Source organism: Cavia porcellus, unplaced genomic scaffold (genome assembly GCF_034190915.1).
Source record: "Cavia porcellus strain 051 isolate PalLab524CR breed Dunkin Hartley unplaced genomic scaffold, mCavPor4.1 scaffold_23, whole genome shotgun sequence".
Taxonomy (NCBI): Eukaryota; Metazoa; Chordata; class Mammalia; order Rodentia; family Caviidae; genus Cavia; species Cavia porcellus.
In genome coordinates, this window is record NW_026947506.1 from 51,504,161 (window position 1) to 51,531,952 (window position 27,792).

General features: G+C 43.4%; 1 protein-coding gene across 1 annotated transcript; it reads left to right on the top strand.

Annotated features, from left to right (window-relative positions):
* Positions 1-1,155: 1,155 nt before the first annotated feature.
* LOC134472295 (putative speedy protein-like protein 3) lies at positions 1,156-11,005 on the top strand. Its single transcript, XM_063233619.1, has 7 exons — positions 1,156-1,267; positions 1,711-2,280; positions 2,898-2,956; positions 3,535-3,620; positions 5,446-5,614; positions 5,768-5,861; positions 10,836-11,005. Exons 1-7 carry the CDS (start codon positions 1,156-1,158, stop codon positions 11,003-11,005), a joined length of 1,260 nt encoding a protein of 419 aa, XP_063089689.1.
* Positions 11,006-27,792: the final 16,787 nt, after the last annotated feature.

The following is a 27,792-nucleotide window of genomic DNA, read 5'->3' on the forward strand; positions in this document are numbered from 1 at the left end:
ATCACTCTGTACTTCACTGAATGCTAGGCAAGGGGCAATCTTTCCGAAGATAAGGGCCAATGTTTGAAAACTTCTCCTTGAGGCATGTCCCTGGTCTTCGTCTCAGTTGGAGTTTGGATTCCTTCATACAACCGTTCCTCCTTTACCTGGAAACTTTCAGAGAGTCAGTGATTCTGAGAAGCACACTCTCTGTTGGGTAGGGGTTTCATCCGACTTTGACATTACATTTTACCGGGCTTCCACTTAAGCGTTCACTATAAGAATATGCGTTTCCTCTCTATTCTCTACTCACAACTACATTCTACAAAGACTTTCTTACTAGTTTATTTTTCCACCAATGTGCCATCTGCCCAGGGTCCCTGCAAATACATGAACTTTGCAAAGCAGTGAGAAAATATCAGTCATCTTCCACTCAGAGGTTAACAATTTCATCTTGAAAAAGCCCAGCTTTGGGGGTTTTCTTATAACCACAATATCTGTGAAGAAAGAGAGCATGTGTGTCTCTAGTACATATTCCTAAACACAGAAAGGCCTAGTGGACACTGGGAAGAAGAGCTTGTCCAAATTGCATGTTTGGAGTGACATTTGCCAGTCCACACCTCTGTGTCCCTGTGACCTTCTGTCCACGCTTATGGCATACTGGAGCGGGTCATATCCTTTCCAATCTCGCTAAGTGTCTGGTACTCTGGTATCCTTCCCTCACCTGGTCATGCACTCAAGAAGCAAAGCATAGACAATAGGATGCTTGGTGTTGACAGTGCACATAAACAGCATGTGTTGAGAAGGCAGAGAAGAACCTAGAGGCCCAGTGAGCCCTTGAGGATGACACACAGTGTTTTGTGTGCCTGGTAGGACAGGCCATAGATTCCCCTATATCCAGTCTGGCAGTTACATGTAGTTTACTTTCAAACTGGTTACCAGAACAGAAGGTGCGATGACCTCACAGGATTCCAAGCTCCCTGATTGGAAGGTTCAAATTCCTTGGGGGTTAGAAGTCCAGTGGTCAAAAGCTGCCCCTGAGAGCTGTTGTCCACTGGTGGTCTGTGTCCTCAAACTAGAAAGGAGAGTGGTTTGGGTTCAACCAAATAATAGAAATAGCCTGCGGGCAGACCTCAGCCTGTTTATTGGAGCTCAGCAAGACACTTGGCAGAAGTCATGGCCACAGATGAACCACCCTTCCAGTCTGAGGATTGCAGCACACTGCTCCTATCTCCAGGATATGCCTTGCAGGTGGTCATATTTGACACAGAGACCCCAGAACAATCAGGTGAGGGGAAGCAGGCAAAAGAGGTCTGAGAATGGAACTAGTAAGGACATAGGACTCCAGGAAAAGGAAGTAGGGATTCACGAAGGCAAAGGGAGGGGACAGAAAAGCCAGGAGGTGGGAACACGATGGGCAATAAATACAAAACATGGCAAGCAGCAAAGCTGTTAGGAGATGAGCTCCAACAATGGGTCAGGAAGCTGTGACTCAAGCAGAGTTCCCTCAAAGCATGAGTGAAAAAGTCTACATGAGTAAGTGATTATACACATAGTGTGAGGGGATACTGGCAAACAGAACTGAGTTAAAATGGAAATCACCTAAGGCACAATGGCTTTGAAGGGGACAATATAGGTAGAAACTTGGAGTTTTAATAGGGGGGAATTGAGTTGGGATAGTGAATGGCTGAAAACAGCACTCACACATTGAGCCTCAATTACTTTGCTCAGTCCTAGGGGAAGCACCTAGCCTCCCACCTTGGGCCTGTTTACAGAAGAGGAAGAGAGACTGGTTCTCAGAGACTGAGGAAAAGCTGCAAGAGAATCTGCTTGGTTTCTCTGATGGAGGGCCTGGACTGGAGTCCTATTTCATGCCTCCCCCACCAGCCCAGAAGAAGCAGAAAGACAGTTCTGATTCAGAGTCCCAATCAGAGGCAGAGCAAGAGAAGGATCATCAGGGGGGCTCTGATTCAGATCTCAGGGGGAACCCCAACCTCCTACCTCGATCTCCTAGCCACACATGGAAGACGGAGTGGTCATGGGAGTCGAAGGAGGATGAGGAGGGGGGAGGACCCCGGTGCTGTGACTCAGCACCCAGGGTAGACATGAGGCTCCCACCTCGCAAGAGGTGGAGACAGTATGTGTCCTTGCTAGATGAGGAGTCTTGGGAACATCTAAACCCTGTGCCATCTACACACACAGGTATCTTGGAGAAGCCTTCTGGCCTCAAAAAGAAGAGGAAGATGAAACACCTGTCCTCGGTGCTGCCTGAACACCATGCAGCCTTCACCAGGCTGCTGTGTAAGGAGGCCCCACGTGGCACCACTCATCTAGTTGCAGGGAACACCAGACACTGCCAGTCACCTCTGTCACACATATAAGGAAACTCTATGTAATCCCAAGGTCTCCATTCCTGGAGGGCTATGATGTCATCCTGCCCCAGGCATATAAATGACAGTGACACATGTCCCCAAATGGGAACAGAAAGCTGGGTTCCAAAGGGCCTCTCTGACATTGAGGAATTGCTCCCTTCCCTGAATGGAAATGTTTGCAGCACCTGAGGGCTGGCAGGGTTATGCTGTGTCCTAGAAGCATAGACCATAAGAGATATCGACCTGGAGAGTTCTGAATTGTGAGCAGGAGCATTCATCTGCCATGAGAGACCACCACAGACTGCTCTACAGTCAAAACCTGGCAAATAATTGGTGTTACCCTGCCCTTCACTCAGTGGCTTCTCCAGGTGCCTCAGGAATGAATCCACATCCTTGCCCAGGAAATCTTTTATCTGTCTCCCGCATAGGCCTGAACCTGGTGCTACCCAGCACTTTCTTTCAGCCTGATGTGGTTTCACTCCCTGTTTTCTCACTCACGGTGAAAACCTTGACAAGTTGCAAACTAACCCTGAGGTCTTTTCACAGCGGATCCCATCATCAGAAGATTTCTGGCCTGGGACATGAACCTCAGGGCTTCTGATAAGGTGAAGCTAAAAACCCCTAGGCTATGCAGTGGCTATGTCATAGCCTGGGTTTGCAGAGTTCCCAACCTTCAGTCCTACTTCCTTCCCTCCCACAAGCTTCCACCAGCTTTCCCACCCTGGAGGTACCTTTATGCATCCACATCATCTTGCTGGCAGGCCTTGCTCATCCTGGAACACCCTCCTCTATCTGGATCTCCTGGGATGTGAGCCCAGGCCATGCTCTCCAGCCTCTATCTGGATCTCCTGGGATGTGAGCTCAGGCAGCTCCAGCCAGAATCACCTGGTCCCTTCCCTTAGCTCTGTGGGACATGTTTGCACTACACTGAAGAACCTCTTTCACATTCAAGTGACTTCAATGTTCTGTCTCAAAGACACCATTGGAGGTGACACCCTGGGCTGCCTTTTCCCTTCTCTCATGATGAATGCTCTCAGTGGCAGGAAACTTTAAACTTCCTTACCCTCCCCTAGTTGCCAGCACAGCCTGCGGTGGAGTCTCTTCTCCACATGGCCCTGCTGCTGTCTGCCAGTCTGTGGCCACACATCCCCCTTACTCTCTGGCTCTCTTCTCTTCCCATCAGTACCTCCTAGCCATGGTCATCGCCTATTTTAGCTGCGCTGGACTCTTCCCCTGGCAGTACCAGAGAATCCATTTCTTCTTGGCACTGTGAGTACTGGGGCTCTCCTTATTGTCCTGCATAGTCACTTCCGGACAATGGGAGAGGTTAATCTAATCTGTCCTTTAATTTCAGACCTCTAGGTGCTGCTCATTCTTGAAAATGGTTTCACACTACAGGTCCCAATAGTTCCCTTTGTAAAAGTTACACTGTACTCTTATGTCAAAGAGTGCAACCAGAGGAAACAGACCTTAACAGGCCCAAAGAACCCACAGGGACCCTCAGCCCACAGACACAAAGAGCAGATGCTAATGGCCATTGTGATCACCTCCTTCCTGAGCAGAACCAAATGTCTTTCTTGTGCCTACCTTGTGTGTTTTAAAGACTGATATTGCAAGCATGCCCTCCTTACAGGTCACAGGATGCATGTAGTACGTTCCCTACTGCTGTCTCATAAGTAATTCCACAAGCCATGGAGCAAATTCTAGCTCTGTTGACTGATAATCCTTCTCAAAGATGTTCCAAGAATTAGGTTACCTCATGCCTACTGTACTGCTGATTATTTCCTGGAGACCAAGGCTCTCTGGAGATCTGCTATTGAACTTACCCACTCTACAATACCTTAGTCACCAAACCACCTCATCACTGTTATACCATTTCTTTTCCTTCATTGCTCCTTCCAAACCATTATGTGTCTCTTACTTTTGGCCCATGTATATTAATAAAACTTTGAAACTCAATAACATTATGAAATGTTCAACTGGGTGAAAAGATCCAAACTATGATGGCCACGGGCGTACACAATGGTATAAATGCAACTCAGAAAGCTACTACAAGGATTGTTTCTATCCTGGGGTTCCAGATCCACAATTTAAGATCAGAGGAAAGCCAATGCAAACCTGTTGCAAAATACAAGTGGGAACATTTGCATAACCCTGTAATCAGTGTGCACTGGGAGGCTGAGGTAGGAAAATGCCAGAGTTAAACCATGCCTGGCAACATAATAAGATAGCAAGATGTTGTTTCCAATGAAATCTTTAAATAGACCGTGGATATACATCAACATAAAATCTCTTGGATTCACTCAGCACTGAACACAAAATAAAAAGCAAAACTCCTAAACGGACTGCTTCCTTCACAACTTCTGCCTTCCCACAGTTTTATCATCAAGTCCCACTATGATAGAATATTTTAAACTAATTCCTCTGCCCTGCTTCTATCTACCTAAAATTCTTTCATGGGACAAGTGTTGAGGGCTGCTCCTTGGGAAATTACACTTGCATTCTGAAAGCAGTCCCTGTGGTGCATTTCATTCAGTAAGTGCTTTCTGAACTGCAGTGAGTCCAGGCAGACTCACGATTGCCTCTGTCTGCAGATCAAACTGCCCTTCAATCCTTCATTCATTTGCTCAGCAAAACCTGTGGTGCATCCCCTGCGAGGGATTGTAACACAAAAGAAACAGACATGTAAGAAATAGGGATTTCATGTGCCCTCTGACCTGTGCCCTATCCTGGGCATTCAGGAGGAGAGGGATGGACATAGAATTATGGCTAGATCATTTGTCCCAGGTGCTTCTCATGTGGTCAGCACACAGGTGCTATGCCTAAGCGCAAGAGTCAGCGAGATGATGGTATCATCATTTGGTTACAGGAGTGGAAGTCCACCTCGGGTTCTGCACAGAGGTTGTGTTAGAGCTCTCTTCAGAGGGACCCTGTGCAGCCCTAGTCTCTCCACAGATACATGCTCTGCAGGAGCACAGTGGATGGCTGATGGGATCCTGATGGGAAGAGGACCACCTGTCCTTTGTCACAGTGGAGTTGGGGCTCAGCTCCTTTCTGGTCATGTCCCCAACCAGTATCCTCCTTTCCTTCCCAGTTATCTGGCCAATGACATGGAAGAAGACAACATGGTTGCAAAGCTGGACATGTTCTTCTTCCTCTATGGGAGGAACTTGGGCCAGATTCCCAAGTTTCACAAGATGCGCTCCAGTTTCATCTGCTGCATGGGCTGGGACCTGAGGGTGACAAGAGAGGAGTGTGAAGAGGTGCATTGGCTTGGGATTGGTGGGGCTGAACCGGAGACAGATGGCCACAGAACAGTCTGGGGATTGGTGATCAGAAACAAATGGAGCATGGACAAGGAGGTGCTGTTCCTGGATGACTTCACTCTCTCAGGGAGGGGCTCCTTTCCTTTCTAGATCCAAGCTTATGATCCTGGGCTCTGGGTGTGGAGGAGAGATCGCACTTTCATTCATGAGGCCTTGGACCCTTGGGGATATTCACCTGAAGAAGGTATGTATGTGTCCCTGTGTTTAGACAGTGCTACTGCTGTCTGTCTTCAAAATGCAGGGAACCCACATACGGCCCTCCTCTCATGATCCTTCCATCCCTTCCACTGCTACACATCAAGGGACCAGCTCAGGCTCACGTACAATGTTGGCCTTCCTCTCTCCACATCACAGCAACCAACAGATGTTACCTTGAAGAGATATTTTAGATGCTGGGATACTGCTTGCTAAGACCTCACAAAAACAGATTGCCCCTGTGCAGTGATGTGGTAGAAATGATTTCACTCAGAGAAAATGTGTCCAATAACAGTGAGAATGAAAAGTGGATGCTTATTCCGGCTGAATATTTCCTAGCCTTTGTTACATCCCAGAAGTTGTGCTTTTACCATGTGTCATTTATACGGGGCCTTTCATTCTTCAGGGAGAGCAAAGAAACACATTTATTTCTAATGAAATGGAGGTTTATAAAGAAGCTATCACAGTGAACAGGTCACATATTCAGAAAAGGAATATCATCTCTAACTGCGTGTCCATCCCAGCATGAGTGTGAACATGTTTTCTTTCTAATTCTGCAAGAATGTCACTCCTTGTAGAAATACACATCTCTCCAAGTTAGGCTATCCAAATTTATTCGAATGATAGTTATGTGATAAATTTTGCTTCTTATCATGCATACATTGCAGTTAGTGTTTGGACAGAGGAATAATCATTTGCTTTAGACCACGTGAAATTAGCCAAATTCACAGGTAAATATTTTGGTAATATTTGAAGCCTGGGCTTAGGCATTAGGCAGGTGGGATTGTGGTCCTGATGTGGAAATATTAGTGATGTTCATATCGTACAGAACAGTCCAAATATTCAACGCATGGAAAAGAGCAAGGTGTGAGTTGGGAAAACATGAGCCACTTTCTTCAAGGGTACTCAAATCCCTGAGAAGAATCACCTCAAATTCTTCCTATGAAGCAAGAAAACAGGTCTTACACATCACTAGCCATTTTGGGGATGTGGCCCAAAGAGCGAGAAAACCACCATTATAAATGATGATTCAGAACCATGGTTCAGAAGGAATCTGTACAGATGAAACTGGATTTCAAAATTGGTGGAAGCTATAGTTGGGATTGTTTCTTTTGACTGTCCATCTCGTTCTTTCCACAGGAAGCCTAATGGTGTCTTTCTCTTATTTTCAGACTTCAGAGCACAGGGGACAAATGAAGTCAAAACGCAACAGCATACATCTTGGAGATGGGAATCCATGGGGAGGGATCTAGGAACCAGTTTTTCTCTGTTACCTTCTCAATTTTACATCCCAGTTCCCTGTGTATTAGACTTTCAACAACTGTTAGCTTTACAGGCTTTGTACTGCGTATACTTCATACCATTTGAAGGTGACCTGTAGAGTGTCACAAGGGGAGGAAATCGCTCAAAATAGAACATTACGTTCATACATATGTCATAGGTTTCTTCAATATAGAGTAATAACCCTTCTCTGTTTATTATCAACATATTCACCAAAGAAATATATTGAGGCAATATGGATATCTGTAACCCTGTTCTTATAATGTTTTGTTAGATATGTTAGCTGATAAAGCTGCATAAATATGTAATCATTTAGGAGAAGTTTTTCTGTCATATTTATAAACACACTACATTAAAATCAGGTGGTAGCAACCACAAACACTTGAAAGTATAAAGCATGTGGCCTTTCCTTATTCACTGTGAGCTGTCATTTTTTCACTCAGCTCCACTCATCTTAGTCATGCAAAAGATCAGGTAGGTAGAAAAGAAATATGTTCAAAAGAGGATGGGGCTGTAAATCCTTTCTGGAGAGAAAATAAACACAAATTAAACCTTCCAATATGTATATTTCTGTCAGTGTGCATTTCTTCTTTCTTTTCTTTTCTTTCTTTCTTTCTTTTTTTTTTTTTTTTTTTTTTTTGTCTTTTTCATTTTAATCGGTACCATGGATCGAACTCAGGACTGCCTTGTTGCAAGGCAAGCGCTTATGCCGCTGAGCTAAATCCCCAGCCCCCCAGTGTGCATTTCTTCATCACTTGGCAAATTTCTTAACTGTGAAAAGGACTCTTGAATTATTTTCACATAGGCAAAGCAATAAAGCCTCAACAAAAACCCAGAATATTCCAAAAGGAAGCAGAATGTAACCTATAGATTTAAAGAGAGAAATGAGGAGTAGAGATTGAAGCAGAAAAACCAAGTAAAGTGGCATGAAAAAAAACAAATTCTGAGGGTGCTTGCATAATCACAATAAACCCGTATTGACTGTAAAAAGATGAATATTAATTATTAAAGAGGGATGTAGAGGCAAGGGATAAAGAAGGGAACTGAAATATGTTATGTTCATGTACAGATTTCCTATAGTGAACATAATGATATACTGAAACATGTACTAACAAATGCACAATATTATTAAGTGCAAACCTGGTGATGAAACCTGGTGGTGGAAAGTTAGTCATTTATTTCATAATGAAACAGGCTAAAAACCAACCAGAAGGCCTCCAACAGGTGACAGAATATATTATACTACAGTGCATGAAACCTCCAAATTACAATGTGTTAACAAAGTAAACATACTAGGGATTCACACTGCAGTATAGAAGAGCCTTCAATGCATTTACCTATGTAGAGGAAATCAGATCCCAACGCATGTGATATTATGTGATTCTACTTAGAGTGTACAACAAGTGAAAATTTGGGCATTTACAATTGCCACTGGTTGTCTCAGGATGGGGCAGAGAAGAACTACAAACTTGAAGCATGAGGCAATATTTTGGAGATGAAATAGTTCTTTATGGTAACATGGAGTTGGATATGTGGCTATACAGTTGCCAAAACACACTAAACTCTATCCCCAAATGTGTTACTCTATGCAACTTTGTGAAAATCAATCAGGATAGACAGGCAGTGTGGGATATTGCTGTAGTCTCAGCTAAATGGGAGGCCACAGCAGAAGATTCTCTTGAATCTAGGAAGTCCAATGTCAGCCTGGGGAACTGAACAAAAACATATCAGCCTGGAATTTGAGGTAATAGACCAGATTTCAGACAAGAACAAATGAACCTAAATACAAGAAATAAGTTACATGACTAGCCTGAGAGGGGTGATGATAATGAAAGATCCTGACCTAAGCATATTCTGAAAACAGCTCTCAACCTGGGTACTGTAAGGTGGAAGAGCTGTGCACAAACACCATGAGTTTCCTAGCAAATGTGTGGCTCACAAAAACATATGTTAGTGACTCTGAAACTATTCTACATGATAATGATTCCACTGTTGATAATAAGAGTTCAGTCTCCCATTGTAACTGAAAGAAGTTATGAATAAATAACGACACAATTTTGGAATAAATCCTTCTGTGTCAGAATGGAGTTGAGACATCAATATGAATCTATTTTAATACATATCTGGATAGATAGACTGAATTTCAATAAAAGAAAATATGTCTTCTTGAAAAATGGCTAATTGTAGTGCTTGGGAGAAAATTTCAAAACTAAGCCTAGAAAATTTTATAAAGCCAGAACTTAAGAAGTACTTGAAAATAAATAAATATGTCAAAAGGAGCTAAGTTGAAAGACCTTTCACAGCTCCAAGGAGAAAAATGAAAGCAAGAAAACAAAGATAAACAACATCAGACAACATGAGAGAATAAAATAAATATATGTGAATCCAAGGTGATATTAAACAAACAGAAAAGGGAAGAAGTTAAGGAACAACAGAGGGAATGGGATAAGTTTTTCTTAGAGAAAAATTTAAAGTAGTAAATATGGATGGATAAATACAAAATAACAAAACATCACTAGAAGGAAGATTTCTCAAATTGTTTGGCATCACATTCAAAAGCCTCTGTACAGAAAAGATAACAACACAATAAAAACACAGGCTACAGAGTGGAAGAAAATCTTTTCAAGCTACTGTTCCCACAGAAGATAAATATATAGGCTATATAACAAACATGAGAAAACCAAAGTGTTCAATAAAAGGAAAATTGAATTGAACAGACACTTCTCAAAATAGTACAAATGGCCAAAAATAAACATCGGAAGAAATGTTCAACATCTTTAGCAATCAGAGTAACACAAATCAAAACTATAATGTAATTCTTTTCACTTGGGAGTGGTTATAATCAAGATTATGAAAAGAAAAATAACAAACATTTGTTAGAAAAGGGGTAAAGGAACATTTGTACACTACTGGTGAGAATGTAAATTAGCATGGCCCCTAGGAACTCTTGTCAAAACTCTAAAATAGCACATAGTGGAGTATTACTATGATCAAAAAGATCAAAAGATCAAAATTTTCTCATTACTGTGAAAATGAGTGGATTATGGAGCATGTGGGACAAAATAAAGCAGACTCAGGAAAACAAAAGTCACATGTTTTCCCTACCATGTGCAAATTTAAAAACATGAGAAGAAAGTAGAAAGGAAATTTTTAGGCAAGAAAGGGGGATATAATTGTCAGTAATACAGGGAGATATAACTGTCAGTGCTATTGTCAGTAACACAGGGAGAGTAAAATCAAATCAAATATATAGCATAGGATGCAGAGGAGAACATACATAGCTTAGAAAGTATTATTAAACAAGAAGATGCAAACAAATATATAAATGAAAGCCAGAGAGAAAAATATATGAAAAACTCAAGAAACGATAAGAGATACAACATTTAAAAGTCTCTTCAGAGTTCCACAGAGGATAACAGAGAATGGAGAAAAATATAAGATGAAAAGAAATTGACACAGATACTACCAAGATGAGACAAGAATGGTACAAATGGTTGTGGTGACCTAGCAAGCCCATGGTGTGGTGTATTCTTACCCTTCATTGCATGGCATGTTTTGACAGGCCTCCTATAAAATAGGAGCTATTCCTGATAAAAATGACAGACACCAGTATAGCATGTAATATGAAAACTTGTTACCAATGAAAAACCAACATAAACCCTCTAGGTCCTCTTGCTTGTAGTACACTGGAAAATCACCACGTTTGTGGGGTCATACAGCTTTGTGGTAGATAACACCTCTGACATGAAGATTAAGAAAAGTTTCCTTGACTCCTTTTGTCATGTGAAGATCATTTCTGCTATGAACCCTGGAGGTACCCTGGAGTACCCTGGAGGTACAGAGATCCGATAGCTAACTAAGTAAGAGTTTAACCTCTGTCTTCCTGTTGTTTTGTTCCCTTTGCTGCCACAAACCTTGAGTCCCATTCTACTCAGCTCTCTATAATGACATGTTGATCATTTATAAAATGAGGAAACCACTATTCTTCACCATAAGGACACAGGGCTATTTCCATGGTTGAATCAGGAAAACACACTGGCACATCCTACTGAGCCACAGTATACTCAGTATCACAACAGCATGTCTTGGGGACAAAGGATCTAGTGCAAAACATTTACTATAGCTATGCCTGGAGCTTCTTTTTGTGCATACTGAGAACTTCCTCCACACAGACATCACGTGACCCCACCATCATTCCCTACAAAAGGACCTGCAAGGCAATCATGTTGGAATTTCTCTGAACACACACATCAGCTAGAGAAAACTGGCATTATGGTATCTTCATTTGCATAACAGTTTATGTTTCCCCTTATTGCACATTCTTTACATGTTACAAATTTAAAAATGTTTCCCTATGTGTGGAAAGCAGTGGAGCTGGAGAGTGATCACACATGCAGGGTTAAAGTAAGACCAGTCCTGAGAACACAAGTGCCTGAGGTGAGCCAAGTAAACAAGCTGATCCAGCTCCAAGTAAACAAGTTGTTTCAGCTCCGAAAGCATGAGGTGCTCAAGTGAGCCATACAAAGTTGCCAAATAGAGGGGCTCCAATGAACATCAAACTCCCAGTTGTATAAATAAATGCACTGTGGTGGTTGAGCAAATACTTTCCTCCCATTAGAAACCTGACTACAGCCTTCATCTTGTCTTTGTTTCCCATCCCTTCACTCTCCTTCCCCACAGGAACTTGAAAAGCTGAGCTGGATGCAACATACTGGTGCCTAAATATGGATCCAGTGTAGAAAGAAATAGTGGGTGAGGCGACACCTCTCATTGTGTGGGCAAAGTGGGAGAACTACAATGATAAAATCAATATCAAAGCGTTGTTTTGATACTCAAATATACACTTGGGGCTCAAAAAATAATGGGCTCACTGAGGCCAGAAGAAAAACCATGCTTACTAGGGCCAAAGGGTATTCATCAGGGGATAAAACATGGTACAGACAGATTCTCAAGAACCACAAATGTATATGCAACTGTTTGTCATATTCTTGATTTCTGTACTTACATTATTTTTATTGACTTGCATTAGGGAGCGCTTTAATGGTTTTAAGTTTGTTGAGAAGATCACAGAGGATTTGGTTCACAGCATTGTTTTAAAATCAAGTCCCAAGATGAAAAAATAATGGTGAAACACTCCTGATAACCTGAACTGAGTACAAGTGGCAATCCCAGGGAAATTTTGCTGCATCACAGCCTGAGATCTCCACACTTCATAAAATAGAACTATATTTTAAGTTATTTGTTCAACAATTGGTCATCAAAAATGCAAAGGAATGATACAGAGGCTTTAAGAAAACACAAAAATAGGGTACGTTGGCTTAAATGATTCAAATTTGTGCAGACACTCAGCCCTAATATGTTCAGAGAGCTACCTTGGCAACACTGACCACTCTTGAAAAGGACAAATCAGGGATACTTGTTTCTCCTGCAGGCATAAGGGATACTGCCAGAGATTGCCCTGCTGTGCCCATAAGAACAGCACAGCTGCCATCAGACCCATCAATAAACTCTTCTACTAGCTATAGATGAGGATATTATTGGGCCACTTTGCATAGATTCAACATTGATACGGAAGGCTGACTTATTCTAGGAGACTTGTAGCAGTGACTGCCCCAGCCTTGTCAAACACTCGGAGTGGTAGACCTCAGACAACACCCTAAGATGGCATGGCCTTGCTCCACAAAGCAGACTCCTAGTGGTTGGGGGTGTATAGAGTGGTCCTGATTTGTGGTTTGCAGATTTTTGTTTAATAAAATATTCTAACAATAAACAATTTCAAGTAACCAATACGGCAACAGTCAACCTGAAAAACCTTTTAAAATTCAACATCTGCCTTTCACAGGTTGGTAACAGGCTGGCTCCAGCAGATCACTGTCTCACTGGCTTTGTAGTAACTTTTGATATACGGTAGTGTGAATTCTAAAACTGTGGGTTTTCAAAATTGTTATTTACTTTATAGGTACTTGCTACAAATTCACAATCAATAAAACTCCACATGTATTTAGGTCTTTCCTTGCTTACTGCTTTCTTTTATCCATGCTCACTTTTCATTGCACTGACACTGCATAGCTTGCTAAATTTCTCACAATTGTTTGTTTCCAGAAGTAGGAACTGTAAATCTACATACTTGGGAGGAAGTCAGACAGCTTCTTAGAATAAGGATAGGGAAAACATAAACCAGAACAAATAAATAGTTCAGGACCTCTACAAACTTTTAAGAGTTATTTATCGGGAAGAAAAGGCTGCTTTCTGCTATTCTCATGAATTTTCACAGGTTCCTGGTTAGGGGAAGGACCCAAAGAGTTCCACCAAGCCTGAAGCCTGACTCAGCCAAGGGAGGCTTTAGGAACACTGTAACTTGTTTCAGCTGCAAAGGCAAAACGTTGTGCTTCAAATGTCATGTACTTTGGACAGACTGAATATCCTTTCTTAAAGATGGTTAAGTTTAGGTCGTGAGTTTCAACTTCTGAGAGGATAAAAACAATCATGCTTTGTGTCTGGAAACTGACTTAAAGCATTTGTTTGATCGCAAGTTGACAAGGGGTAGATTGGAATGGTTGAGACATTGTGTCACCATAGAAGCATAGAAGCTGGCTGAGTGAGTCCCTGGGGGGCCAGGTTCATCCTTTTGAAAACATCTTCATTCTATGCAAGAGGAGGGTACATCCTGTGCATGCAGCTCCTGCCCTAGGGGGTAAAACCTGGGGAGAAAGGGAAGTTTACTCTCCTCCCTCTGCTTTATCCTGCTGCCTTTTCTTTCCATTACTCCCTCTGATGCCATTCAACGGGCTTCTTTTTCCCAAGCCAACTTTCAACAAAGTGCTTCTGCCTCATGCAAACAGTTCCAAGGAAACCAGGAACAGGATCAACAAATTGTGAAACAATGATCCTCATCTGTAATACATTTTCCCTCACTCTCGATATTAGGGTTCATCTCCAAGGATTACACTACAATCCTCTCTGACAAATGGATGACACTCACTTTCCCAGTTTGGTCCTTTGTACTGGGTCCATGTCTCTGTAGACTCTTCCTCATGATTCATTTTTACTTCTGCCTGCAATGGTGATGCCCATTGTTTGGATGTCTTTAGTGGACTGGGCTGCTTTCAGGCACCTAAGACTGATGATGGCCCAACCTATACAAGTCCTGCCTTCTAAACATTTGGTAAAACTTTATCTGTTTCCTTTCCCACAGCAATTCTTTAAACTTCTCAAGGTCAAGGACCTCTTGAACATGCTCACCATGTGCTCAAACTTCAAATACAAAAATAAAAAGGGGAACCCTTCCCTAAAAAAATGTACACCTCTTCATAGACTTCCCTTGACAATATATACTATTAACCTTTTAAACCCTGCTAGGGATGGGACAAAAGTAGCAGAAAACCAATTCAATCAAGTAAAAAAAATATACCTAGGAAGGGCACTGTAGAAAGATCTTAAAGCACAATGGCACAGACCAAGCCTAGTGCTCATTTTGGCTCAAGAATTTGCTTATATCATTCCAGAGAATGCAGAGTGGCTGATCAGCATACCAGGACCTGCCAATTGGCTGTAGGATGGACCCAGAACTTGACAAGGAGTTGATTCACTTTCAAGAAGCTTGCATTCAGTTGTATGAACATGATGCCTCAGAGACTGCTCTACAGTCAATAGAAAAGATTGGGGTTAGGCCTGACCTGGGATCAACAGGAGGAATTGAAGATGGTAACCAAATATGGGACCCAAGGATCTAACTGAGTAATAGAGTGCATGGAGATAACTGAGCTCAAAGTTACATGAAAGATGTAACACAACAGTTACAAGTATTCTTAAGCAACAAAAAATAAAAAACTGTGTAGTGATTATACTTGAAATATTTTGTTCATTAAATTCTTCTTACCAGGTATCCACTAAGTGGACTGCAACAAAAACTAACTAGGCTATTTAAACTATTAAACCCTAATTTATAAAAATCTATTATAATTCATTTTGGCCAAAATAAATTTGAATGCACTCTGTCTGTCTAATCTGTTAAGCTGTGCACTTGTTTTGCCATTTTTTCAATAAATGAACAGTTGCTTTTAATTGAGCTCAACAATTATTCTCTTTCCATTTTCAAGTTGCATCTTTGGCTCATTTGTTCATAATTTAATTTGGTTAACAGATTTAATGAAGCCTGCTTCCACTTGGGGTTCCAAATACTCAAAATGATATTGATTTTTCTTAGGTTATCAAAAATTTTAGGATAAATAGAAGTCCCTCGGTGTGGGGAGAAATTATTGGACAAACCTGCAATTCAAAAATTAGAAAGCAGCTCCCTGGAATCATTTTGCAGTTCTTGTTCACTGACAGAGGGAAAACCACACAAAGTTGCAAAAGAGAGGACTTTCACTGAATTGGATAGCTCTCATTTATTTCCTTATTTTGTCATCCCCTCCTTTCCTTCCTCCTGGAAACTTAGAGAGCAGTGCTGGAAGCAGAAACCATGCAAGTATTTTTTCCTATTTTGTTAGATTCAATCAGAGATCAGAAGAACAGTGAAAACAAAGCTTTAGTGCAGTCAATTATAGCAAACTTAAGTGTCTAGTAGGTGCATGTAAAGCAGTCATGCCAAGCGCTGAACAAACTGTCACACAGATCTTCCCATCACTTGGTACTTCACTGAGGACTAGGCAAGGGGCAATCTTTCCCTGGATAAGGGCTAATGTTTGAAAACTTCTCCTTAAGGCATGTCCCTGGTCTTCCTCTCAGTTGGGGTTTGGATTCCTTCATACAACCGTTCCTCCTTTATCTGGAAACTTTCAGACAGGCAGTGATTCTGAGAAGCACACTCTCTGTTGGGTAGGGGTTTCACCCGACTTTGAAATTACATTTTACTGGGCTTCCACTTAGCTTTCACTATAAGAATATGCATTTCCTCTCTATTTTCTACTTACAACTACATTCTGCAAAGACTTTGTTACTAGTTTACTTTTCCATCAATGTGCCATCTGCCCAGGGTCCCTGCAAATACATGAACTTTGCAAAGCAGTGAGAAAAGATTCAGTCATCTTCCACTCAGAGGTTAACAATTTCATCTTGAAAAAGCCCAGCTTTTGGGGTTTTCTTATAACCACAACATCTGTGAAGAAAGAGAGCATGTGTGTCCCTAGTACATATTCCTAAACACAGAAAGGCCTAATGGACACTGGGAAGAAGAGCTTGTCCAAATTGCATGTTTGGAGTGACATTTGCCAGTCCACACCTCTGTGTCCCTGTGACCTTCTGTCCACGCTTATGGCATACTGGAGCGGGTCATATCCTTTCCAATCTTGCTAAGTGTCCGGTACTCTGGTATCCTTCCCTCACCTGGTTATGCACTCAAGAAGCAAAACATAGACAATAGGATGCTTGGTGTTGACAGTGCACATAAACAGCATGTGTTGAGAAGGCAGAGAAGAACCTAGAGGCCCAGTGAGCCCTTGAGGATGACACACAGTGTTTTGCGTGCCTGGTAAGACAGGCCATAGATTCCCCTATTTCCAGTCTGGCAGTTTCATATAGTTTGCTTTCAAACTGGTTACCAGAACAGAAGGTGTGATGACCTCACAGGATTCCAAGCTCCCTGATTGGAAGGTTCAAATTCCTTGGGAGTTACAAGTCCAGTGGTCAAAAGCTGCTTCTGAGAGCTGCTGTCCACTGGTGGTGTGTGTCCTCAAACTAGAAAGGAGAGTGGTTTGGGTTCAACCAAATTATAAAAGTGTTAGAACCGGTGTCGCAGGGGAGAAGACCCCAAGGACTCAGCTCGTAGTGAGGAGTAAAAAGTTTATTTCCATGCGCATGGGGTCCTCCAGGCAAACAAGTGCGGAGGGCCCCGAGGGGGAATTGTGCAGGGTTTTTAAGGGCGCAAACGGGAGGCAAGCGAGTTTACAGAAGCAGATTGCATTGGTTAATTTTGAGCAGCATAGGATTTGGCAGAAATTGATTGGAGGGGTTTGGGGTTGAGTAACCATGGAGACTGGGGGTCCTAGCCCAGTCACTATGTGCCCAGAACAGAACAGTTACTTGTCTTACTTATCTCGTTGAGACAGAACAACCTTGCAGGTGCATTCTTTCTTTTTTTTTTTTTCTCTGCTCTGATAGCTCTGGGGAGTTAGGCATTTCTTTCTGCTCTGCTCTGATAGCTCTGGGGAGTTAGGGAGTTAACCCTTTCATTCCCCGCTCTGGGGAGTTAGGGAGTGAAACATTCTTTGCTGCTTTTTATAACTCGGGGAGGGGATTATAGTAGGGGGGGGTCAACTCTCACATTCCCCCCTTTTCTTTTTCGATGACTTTTAATCTTAAAGGTCCTGTATGGGTAAGGGATCATATTGTTGACGTAGCACCATAACTTTTACTTGAGAAATCTGGGCCCTCACAAACCGGGTTACTCGGTTAATGAGGCAAGGGGCTATAGTTATGACTATAATGAATCCGGCCAGGGGTCCCAATAAAGGGAGAATATAGGGCAGGATTGATTCCCGGAAAGAGAACATTTTGGCTTTACTTGAAGGGGGCTCTTGAGATCTGATTTTTTTTTCAACTTTTTTATTGTATCTTTTACAATCCCAGTATGATCAGTGTAAAAACAACATTTTTTTTAAGTGCGGCGCAGAGACCCCCTTCTTTTAAAAACAAAAGATCTTTAACAATTGGTTTTTTTTTTTTGCTTACAGGGGGACCAAAGCCGCCGTGTAAGGTCGGCATCAATGTTATTAAAATCAAAACAAGCAAGCTAAAACAGTTTATAACCAGCATAATCTAACTATGTTTTAGTCAATTTTTAACTTTAAGGGTTACCAGTCTGTTGTGTAGTCCACTGAGTATGTCTCTCGTTGTCCGCTGTTTCCAGTGGCTTTACATGAGTGTAGTGAATCCGCGCAGTTTTTCCTGTTACCTTGATGGCAGTGGGGGTACTGAGCATCACGGTGAAAGGTCCTTCCCAGCAGGATTTGAGGGAGTCATGGTGGTGACATCGAACCAAGACTGGAGTCCCTGAGGCCTTGGTCTCTGAAGGCAGGTCTAAGTGTTTTTGTCTAAACAGCTGGTGGATCCAGGCCAACACAGGTTGGAGTGTCTGTAGGGACTTAAGATCTCGATTAGTAATTTTAGCTAATTTGTCTTCTGACAATCTTGGAACCAATGGCGGGGGCCTCCCAAACATGGTTTTAAAGGGGGAGATTTTAGAAACATATGGGGTATATTTAGCTCTTAACAGTGCAAAGGGAAGAAGGCTCATCTATTTATCGCCAGTTTTTGAAAACAGCTTAGCTAAAATGTCCTTGAGACTTTGGTTCATATGTTCTACTTGCCTTGAGCTTTGTGGCTGATAGGCACAGTGGAGTTTTAATTAATCTTTAATGTCTGGGCTAACTTTTGGGTGACTCGGGTTATGAAAGCCAGGTCATTATCAGACCCCATTGATAGTGGGAGGCCAAATCAAGATATGATCTCATGTGATAGCCTTTTAACTACCACTAAGGCTGACTCAGACTTAGTAGGGAAAGCCTCTACCCAGCCAGTAAAAATGTTTATTAATACCAAGAGATAGCAGTGTTTCTGTAAATTAAGTTTTACCATGTCCATGAAGTTTATTTTTTAATGTTTTCCTGGAACAATTTCTTGATGTCGGGTGGTCTCCAACGCAGAGCTCTTGGCTGAGTTGACTAACAAGCACTGTGGGCATCTGGAGCTCGAAGAGGTGGTCAGTTTGTAGAGTTTTGGAATAAAATACTGAGTTCTGGACAAATCCACAAGTTTAGTTTTTTTTTAAACGAGTAGTCTGGCGAGCCCGGTATAACAGCTCCTGCCGTAGTGTCTCCAGTAACCGTACTTGTATATCAGGTAACTGGTATTAGCCCCTTGGGGTGGGAGACTTTATTTTAAGTTGAGATGCCAACTGTAGGCCTTTTTTTATGTAGACTGGTTCTGACAAGGTCAGAGGACTAGTATCAGAGCAGTTATTTTCTTGGTTGACCCCTCTGATGTGGTTGTTATTTTTTAAGTGGCTTGATCTGCCAAACTGTTTCCTAAGGTGACAGTGTCATCTCTTGTCTGGTGAGCCTTGTAATGAATAGCAACACATTGAGGCAGTCAGACAGCTGTCAGCAAGTCTAGAATCTGTGGAGCACTTTTAATCTTAGTCCCAACTGAGGTTAAGAAACCTCACTCTTGATAGACGGCTCCACGTATATGTACAGTAGTAGCAAAGGCATATCTACAGTAAGAAAAATGTTTTACCCTCTTTTTTGTGGCTAGTTTTAGCCTCTTAGTCAAAGCAACAAGCTTCGCCTTTTGGGCAGAAGTGCCAGGCTCTACCCGCTTAACCCAGAGTACCTCCTTTTCGGTGGTCATTGCTGCCCTGGCCACTCGTTTGTCGTTTTGGATGAAGCTGTTTTCATCGAACAGTTGTCGGCATTTCCCAAAAGCTGGTCAGTAAGATCAGCCTGTAGGTTCTGTTGCAGTTCGAGGATGTCAGCGCACTCATGGAGAGAGGTGTCCTTTGTTCCTCCGGGTCATCATCAGGCATAAGGGTGGCTGGGTTTAAAGCTGAAGAAGTCTTGAATATCATTGACTCTGGGTCTAGAAGCAGGGCTTGACAGTAGAATTCTGGCATTTGAGAGCCTTTTTTAGGAGGGGTTTTGATAAGAGTCTCTAAACTGTGAGAGGTTACCACAGAAATCACTTGCCTAAAGCGAGTTTTTTTGTCTCCTTAAGTAGCATTGTCACAGTAGCTAGTATTTTTAGGCAGGGGGGCCATACTCCTGTTACTGAATCAAGTCTTTTGGAGAGGTAGACTATAGGCCTCTTTTAAGGGCCAACGTCCTGAGTGAGGACTTTTTTGGCAATGTCCCTGAGTTTATCTATGAACAAGATGAAAGGCTTAGTAACGTCAGGGAGTCCCAGGGCTGGGGCCTCTGTCAAGGCCCGCTTGAGCTGCTGGAAGGCCTGTTCACATTTATCAGTCCAGTTCAGTGAATTTTGAGTTTCTCCCTTATGGGAGTCATATAGAGGCAAGCTTTTCAGTAAAATTTAGCCTACAGTATCCAACTGCCTCCAGAAAGTCTCATCTGTTTTTTAAAAGTTTTCTCTCATACAGCAATTTTAACATCTTGGCTATCTTTTTGTAAATTTTTTAGTTTTCAAAGACATTTTTGTGTTATCTCTATTAACTGGCTGAGGGGCATTTTCTTAAACCTCTCAAACCTTTGTAATTTTTGTCTAACATGTGGGGCCAACTGAGTTACAAAGAGAACAACTGGCGATACTGGGAAACCTCCTTACCTCTGGATGTCCAGTCAGGGTGGCACAAAAGGAGAACATGGTTTTGGCATTCCGGATCAGAGAGCCGGCTTCATCTGGATGGCACACTGTTTCTTGTCCAAGGGTGTCACGTGACAGGCCATCATTTTATTAAAATTATATTTTTAACAAAAAGGATTTTTTCATAGGTAACAAAATTGTGCTGTATAATCTCCCAGATGTTTACAGCACATGTAAGAATTTGTATCTTATTTTTAGTATCACCTATAATCTCATTTTAATGAAAACATTTTGCAGCAAAGTACAATCTTATGTATACTTTTACCAAAACTGATCTAATACTGTCAAATTCTGAACACATTTACTTTTTGTCAAACCTGTTATTTGTAGTACTATAAACCAAGACAAATAAAATTTACATCCTCTTGAGCCTTCTACAACTTACAATAATACCTCTCAAACTAAGCTTTGATCTTTTTCCACATTCTGGCATAGCCAGACACCTTTACTTGAAGACCACTCTCTTTGTCCCTCTTTTTACTATTACCAGTCAATTGCCTTTTTTTTTTCATTTCTCAGACAACATCAAAACTCTCAACAAAACCCTTGAAGTAACCTTTTAGTAGTCCAAAACATACTTATTTTATGTCTTTTTACCACATAAAAATGCTGTATTTTAAAAACAAAACTGTAACATTTTAACTGGCTCAAATATAGTACCGCCTGGTTTTTACTTGGCAAAGTTGACATAACTCTTAACAACCATAGATATATATATATATATGTGCACATGTTTATATTTTTACCAGAGAGAAAAAAATACTCCTTTTAAAAGGCATGCTGAGGTTGCAAGCAATCAATTGAAGTCTTACATATTAAACAAGGCGCCACAACATTAAAGACACAAACAAAGGGAGCTTCTTGCATAGTTTGGTCAGCTAAAGGAAATAATTTTTCTTATCATGAACCTTTAATCTAATAAGCCATATGGATCCTACAACAGAAATGGGCAACAAGCCCCTAAGTTAGTAACAAGTTTAAACAGGCAATCAAGGAGAGGGCGTAGGAAGGAAGGGTTTTACCCATGGTGGGGGCTCCTCTCTGAGGTCCTGTCATACCAAGATGTAGGCGAACCGGTCGGGGTGGCCCTCTCGTCCAGGGCAGAAGATGATGTTCTTAACTGCTAAGATGAGGGGAAGGTGGAAAGTCCCCTCCGGTGGCCAACCCACGGAGAATGTGGGCCACTCAGATGAGCAGAAAGTCTGCCATTTACTTTTTTAACCTGTAAGGAGAGATTGTGAGCCCTCTCTCGAACCTCCGACCAATGGTTGAGGCTGAGGGACAATGGGGACGATGTCGTCTGGCCCATGATGTTCGGAAGACAAAGAGTGGTTAGTGTACACGCGATACAACAAATAACCGTTCACAACAGTCACAACACACAGGACAAACAGGCCGGCCACCTCACTCTCACGCATTAGTTTTACATCAAACGAGTCACCTTAGGGGGTGCCTCCAGATTGGCCCGGATGGACCACAGATTGGGAATGAAATTCCCCAGATTGGCCCAGACGGACCACAGATTGGGAATGAAATTCCCCAGATTGGCCCAGACGGACCACAGATTGGGAATGAAATTCCCCAGATTGGCCCAGACGGACCACAGATTGGGAATGAAATTCCCCAGATTGGCCCAGACGGACCACAGATTGGGAATGAAATTCCCCAAACCGATAGGAAAATCCTATCGCAGACGGTGAGTCACGGAAAACCGTGTGGGGCTTCCCCTGGTCACCAGAGAACAGAGAACAGATAACAAAAACAGGTAACAAAAACTGCCCGGTTGGCTCGGGGCATAAAATACCGGTAGATTGATCCTCAGAGTAAAAATAAGAAGCGACCGGTCGTACTCACCCACCGCAGAGCCGTTGAGGTCACCTCCCGTGAGACGTGCTATCTCGCTGGGGCCTCCAAGATGTTAGAACCGGTGTCGCAGGGGAGAAGACCCCAAGGACTCAGCTCGTAGTGAGGAGTAAAAAGTTTATTTCCATGCGCATGGGGTCCTCCAGGCAAACAAGTGCGGAGGGCCCCGAGGGGGAATTGTGCAGGGTTTTTAAGGGCGCAAACGGGAGGCAAGCGAGTTTACAGAAGCAGATTGCATTGGTTAATTTTGAGCAGCATAGGATTTGGCAGAAATTGATTGGAGGGGTTTGGGGTTGAGTAACCATGGAGACTGGGGTCGTAGGCCAGTCACTATGTGCCCAGAACAGAACAGTTACTTGTCTTACTTATCTCGTTGAGACAGAACAACCTTGCAGGTGCATTCTTTCTTTTTTTTTTCTCTGCTCTGATAGCTCTGGGGAGTTAGGCATTTCTTTCTGCTCTGCTCTGATAGCTCTGGGGAGTTAGGGAGTTAACCCTTTCATTCCCCGCTCTGGGGAGTTAGGGAGTTAACCCTTTCATTCCCCGCTCTGGGGAGTTAGGGAGTGAAACATTCTTTGCTGCTTTTTATAACTCGGGGAGGGGATTATAGCAGGGGGGTCAACTCTCACAAAAGTAGCCTGTGGGCAGACCTCAGCCTGTTTATTGGAGCTCAGCAAGATACTTGGCAGAATTCATGGCCACTGATGAACCATCCTTCCAGTCTGAGGATTGCAGCACACTGCTCCTATCTCCAGGATATGCCTTGCAGGTGGTCATATTTGACACAGAGACCCCAGGACAATCAGGTGAGGGGAAGCAGGCAAAAGAGGTCTGAGAATGGAACTAGTAAGGACATAGGACTACAGGAAAAGGAAGTAGGGATTCATGAAGGCAAAGGGAGGGGCCAGAAAAGCCAGGAGGTGAGAACAGGATGGGCAATAAATACAAAACATGGCAAGCAGCAAAGGTGTTAGGAGATGAGCTCCAACAATGGATCAGCAAGCTGTGACTCAAGCAGAGTTCCCTCAAAGCATGAGTGAAAATGTCTACATGAGCAAATGATTATACACATAGTGTGAGGGGATACTGGCAAACAGAACTGAGTTAAAATAGCAATCACCTAAGGCACAATGGCTTTGAAGGGGACAATATAGGTAGAAACTTGGAGTTTTAATAGGAGGGGATTGAGTTGGGATAGTGAATGGCTGAATTCCAAAGACAGCACTCACACATTGAGACTCAATTTCTTTGCTCAGGCCTAGGGGAAGCATCCAGCCTCCCACCTGTGTCCTGTGTAGAGAAGAGGAAGAGAGACTGGTTCTCAGAGACTGAGGAAAAGCTGCAAGAGAATCTGCTGTGTTTCTCTGATGGAGGGCCTGCACTGGAGCCCTATTTCGTGCCTCCCCCACCAGCCCAGAAGAAGCAGAAAGACAGTTCTGATTCAGAGTCCCAATCAGAGGAGGAGCAAGAGAAGGATCATCAGGGGGGGCCCTGATTCAGAACTTAGGGGGAACCCCAACCTCCTACCTTGATCTCCTAGCCACAAATGGGAAATAGAGTGGTCATGGAAGTCGAAGGAGGATGAGGAGTGGGGAGGACCCCGGTGCTGTGACTCAGCACACAGGGAAGACTTGAGGCTCCCACCTCGCAAGAGGTGGAGACAGTATGTGTCCTTGCTAGATGAGGAGTTTTGGGAACATCTAAACCCTGTGTCATCTACACACACAGGTATCTTGGAGAAGCCTTCTGGCCTCAAAAAGAAGAGGAAGATGAAACACCTGTCCTCGGTGCTGCCTGAACACCATGCAGCCTTCACCAGGCTGTTGGGTAAGGAAGCCCCACGTGGCACAACTCACCTAGTTGCAGGGAACACCAGACACTGCCAGTCACCTCTGTCACACATATAAGGAAACTCTATGTAATTCCAAGGTCTCCATTCCTGGAGGGCTATGATGTCATCCTGCTCCAGGCATATAAATGACAGTGACACATGTCCCCAAAAGGGAACAGAAAGCTGGGTTCCAAAGGGCCTTTCTGACATTGAGGAATTGCTCCCTTCCCTGAATGGAAATGTTTGCAGCACCTGAGGGCTGGCAGGGTTATGCTGTGTCCCAGAAGCATAGACCATAAGAGATATCGACCTGGAGAGTTCTGAATTGTGAGCAGGAGTATTCATCTGCCAAGAGAGACCACCACAGACTGCTCTACAGTCAAAACCTGGCAAATAATTGGTGTTACCCTGCCCTTCACTCAGTGGCTTCTCCAGGTGCCTCAGGAATGAATCCACATCCTTGCCCAGGAAATCTTTTATCTGTCTTTTACCCGCATCGGCCTGAACCTGGTGCTACCCAGTACTTTCTCTCAGCCTGATGTGGTTTCGCTCACAGTTTTCCCACTCACGGTGAAAACCTTCACAAGTTGCAAACTAACCCTGAGGTCTTTTCACAGAGGATCCCATCATCAGAAGATTTCTGGCCTGGGACATGAACCTGAGGGCTTCTGATAAGGTGAAGCTAAAAACCCCTAGGCTATGCAGTGGCCATGTCATAGCCTGGGTTTGCAGAGTTCCCCACCTTCAGTCCTACTTCCTTCCCTCCCAGGAGCTTCCACCAGCTTTCCCACCCTGGAGGTACCTTTATGCATCCACATCATCTTGCTGGCAGGCCTTGCTCATCCTGGAACACCCTCCTCTATCTGGATCTCCTGGGATGTGAGCCCAGGCCATGCTCTCCAGCCTCTATCTGGATCTCCTGGGATGTGAGCTCAGGCAGCTCCAGCCAGAATCACCTGGCCCCTCCCCTTAGCTTTGTGGGACATGTTTGGACTACACTGAAGAACCTCTTTCACATTCAAATGACTTCAATGTCCTGTCTCAAACACACTTTTGGAGGTGCCACCCTGGGCTGCCTTTTCCCTTCTCTCATGATGAATGCTCTCAGTGGCAAGAACCTTCAAACTTCCTTACCCTCCCCTAGTTGCCAGCACAGCCTGCAGTGGAGTCTCTTCTCTGCATGGCCCTGCTGCTGTCTGCCAGTCTGTGGCCACACATCCCCCTTACTCTCTGGCTCTCTTCTCTTCCCATCAGTACCTCCTGGCCATGGTCATCACCTATTTTAGCAGCGCTGGACTCTTCCCCTGGCAGTACCAGAGAATCCATTTCTTCTTGGCACTGTGAGTACTGGGGCTCTCCTTATTGTCCTGCATAGTCACTTCCGGACAATGGGAGAGGTTAATCTAATCTGTCCTCTAATTTCAGACCTCTAGGTGCTGCTGATTCTTGAAAATGGTTTCACACTACAGGTCCCAATAGTTCCCGTTGTAAAAGTTACACTGTACTCTTATGTCAAAGAGTGCAACCAGAGGAAACAGACCTTAACAGGCCCAAAGAACCCACAGGGACCCTCAGCCCACAGACACAAAGAGCAGATGCTAATGGCTATTCTGATCACCTCCTTCCTGAGCAGAACCAAATGTCTTTCTTGTGCCTACCTTGTGTGTTTAAAAGACTGATATTGCAAGCATGCCCTCCTTACAGGTCACAGGATGCATGTAGTACGTTCCCTACTGCTGTCTCACAAGTAATTCCACAAGCCATGGAGCAAATTCTAGCTCTGCTGACTGATAATCCTTCTCAAAGATGTTCCAAGAATTAGGTTACCTCATGCCTACTGTACTGCTGATTATTTCCTGGAGACCAAGGCTCTCTGGAGATCTGCTATGGAACTTACCCACTCTACAATAGCTTAGTCACCAAACCACCTCATCACTGTTATACCATTTCTTTTCCTTCATTGCTCCTTCCAAACCATTATGTGTCTCTTACTTTTGGCCCATGTATATCAATAAAACTTTGAAACTCAATAACATTATGAAATGTTCAACTGGGTGAAAAGATCCAAACTATGATGGCCATGGGGGTACACAATGGTAATAATGAAACTCAGAAAACTACTACAAGGATTGTTTCTATCCTGGGGTTCCACAATTTAAGATCAGAAGAAAGTCAATGCAAACATGTTGCAAAATACAGGTGGGCACATTTGCATAACACTGTAATCAGTGTGCACTGGGAGGCTGAGGTAGGAAAATGCCAGAGTTAAACCATGCCTGGCAACATAATAAGATAGCAAGATGCTGTTTCCAATGAAATTTTTAAATAGACATAAAATCTCTTGCGTTCACTCTTAGCACTGAACACAAAACAAAAAGCAAAACTCCTAAAGTGACTGCTTCCTTCACCACTTATGCATTCCCACAGTTTTGTCATTAACTCCCACAATAATAGAAAAGTTTAGACTCTAATTGCTCTGCCCTGCTTCTATCTACCTAAAATTCTTTCATGGGACAAGTGTTGAGGGCTGCTCCTGGGGAAATTACACTTGCATTCTGAAAGCAGTCCCTGTGGTGCATTTCATTCAGTAAGTGCTTTCTGAACTGCAGTGAGTCCAGGCAGACTCATGATTGCCTCTGTCTGCAGATCAAACTGCCCTTCAATCCTTCATTCATTTGCTCAGCAAAACCTGTGGTGCATCCCCTGCAAGGGATTGTAACACAAAAGAAACAGAAATGTATGAAATAGGGATTTCGTGTGCCCTGTGAGCTGTGCCCTATCCTGGGCATTCAGGAGGAGAGGGATGGACATAGAATTATGGCTAGATCATTTGTCCCAGGTGCTTCTCATGTGGTCAGCGGACAGGCATTATGCCTAAGGACAAGAGTCAGGGAAGATGATGGTGTCATCACTTGGTTCCAGGAGTAAAAGTCCACCTCGGGTTCTGCACAGAGGTTCTGTCAGAGGATTCTTCAGATTGACCCTGTGCAGCCCTAGTCTCTCCACAGATACATGCTCTGCAGCAGCACAGTGAAAGGCTGATGGGGCTCAGCTGTTATCTGGTCATGTCCCTAACCAGCATCCTCCTTTCCTTCCCAGTTACCTGGCCAATGACATGGAAGAAGACAACATGCTTGCAAAGCTGGACATGTTCTTGTTCCTCTATGGGAGGAACTTGGGCCAGATTCCCAAGTTTCACAAGATGCGCTCCAGTTTCACCTGCTGCATGGTCTGGGACCTGAGGGTGACAAGAGAGGATTGTGAAGAGGTGAATGGGCTTGGGTTTGGTGGGGCTGGACTGGAGACAGATGGGCACAGAACAGTCTGGGGAATGGTGGTCAGAAAGAAATGGAGCATGGACAAGGAGGTGCTGTTCCTGAATGACTTCACTCTCTCAGGGGCTCCTTTCCTTTCTAGATCCAAGCTTATGATCCTGGGCTCTGGGTGTGGAGGAGAGATCCAACTTTCATTCAGGGATCCCTGGACCCCTAGGGATATTCACCTGAAGAAGGTTTCTATGTGTCCCCAGGGTTTGGACAGTGCTACTGCTGTCTATCTTCAAAATGCAGGGAACCCACATACGGCCCTCCTCTCATGATCCTCCCACCCCATCCACTGCTACACA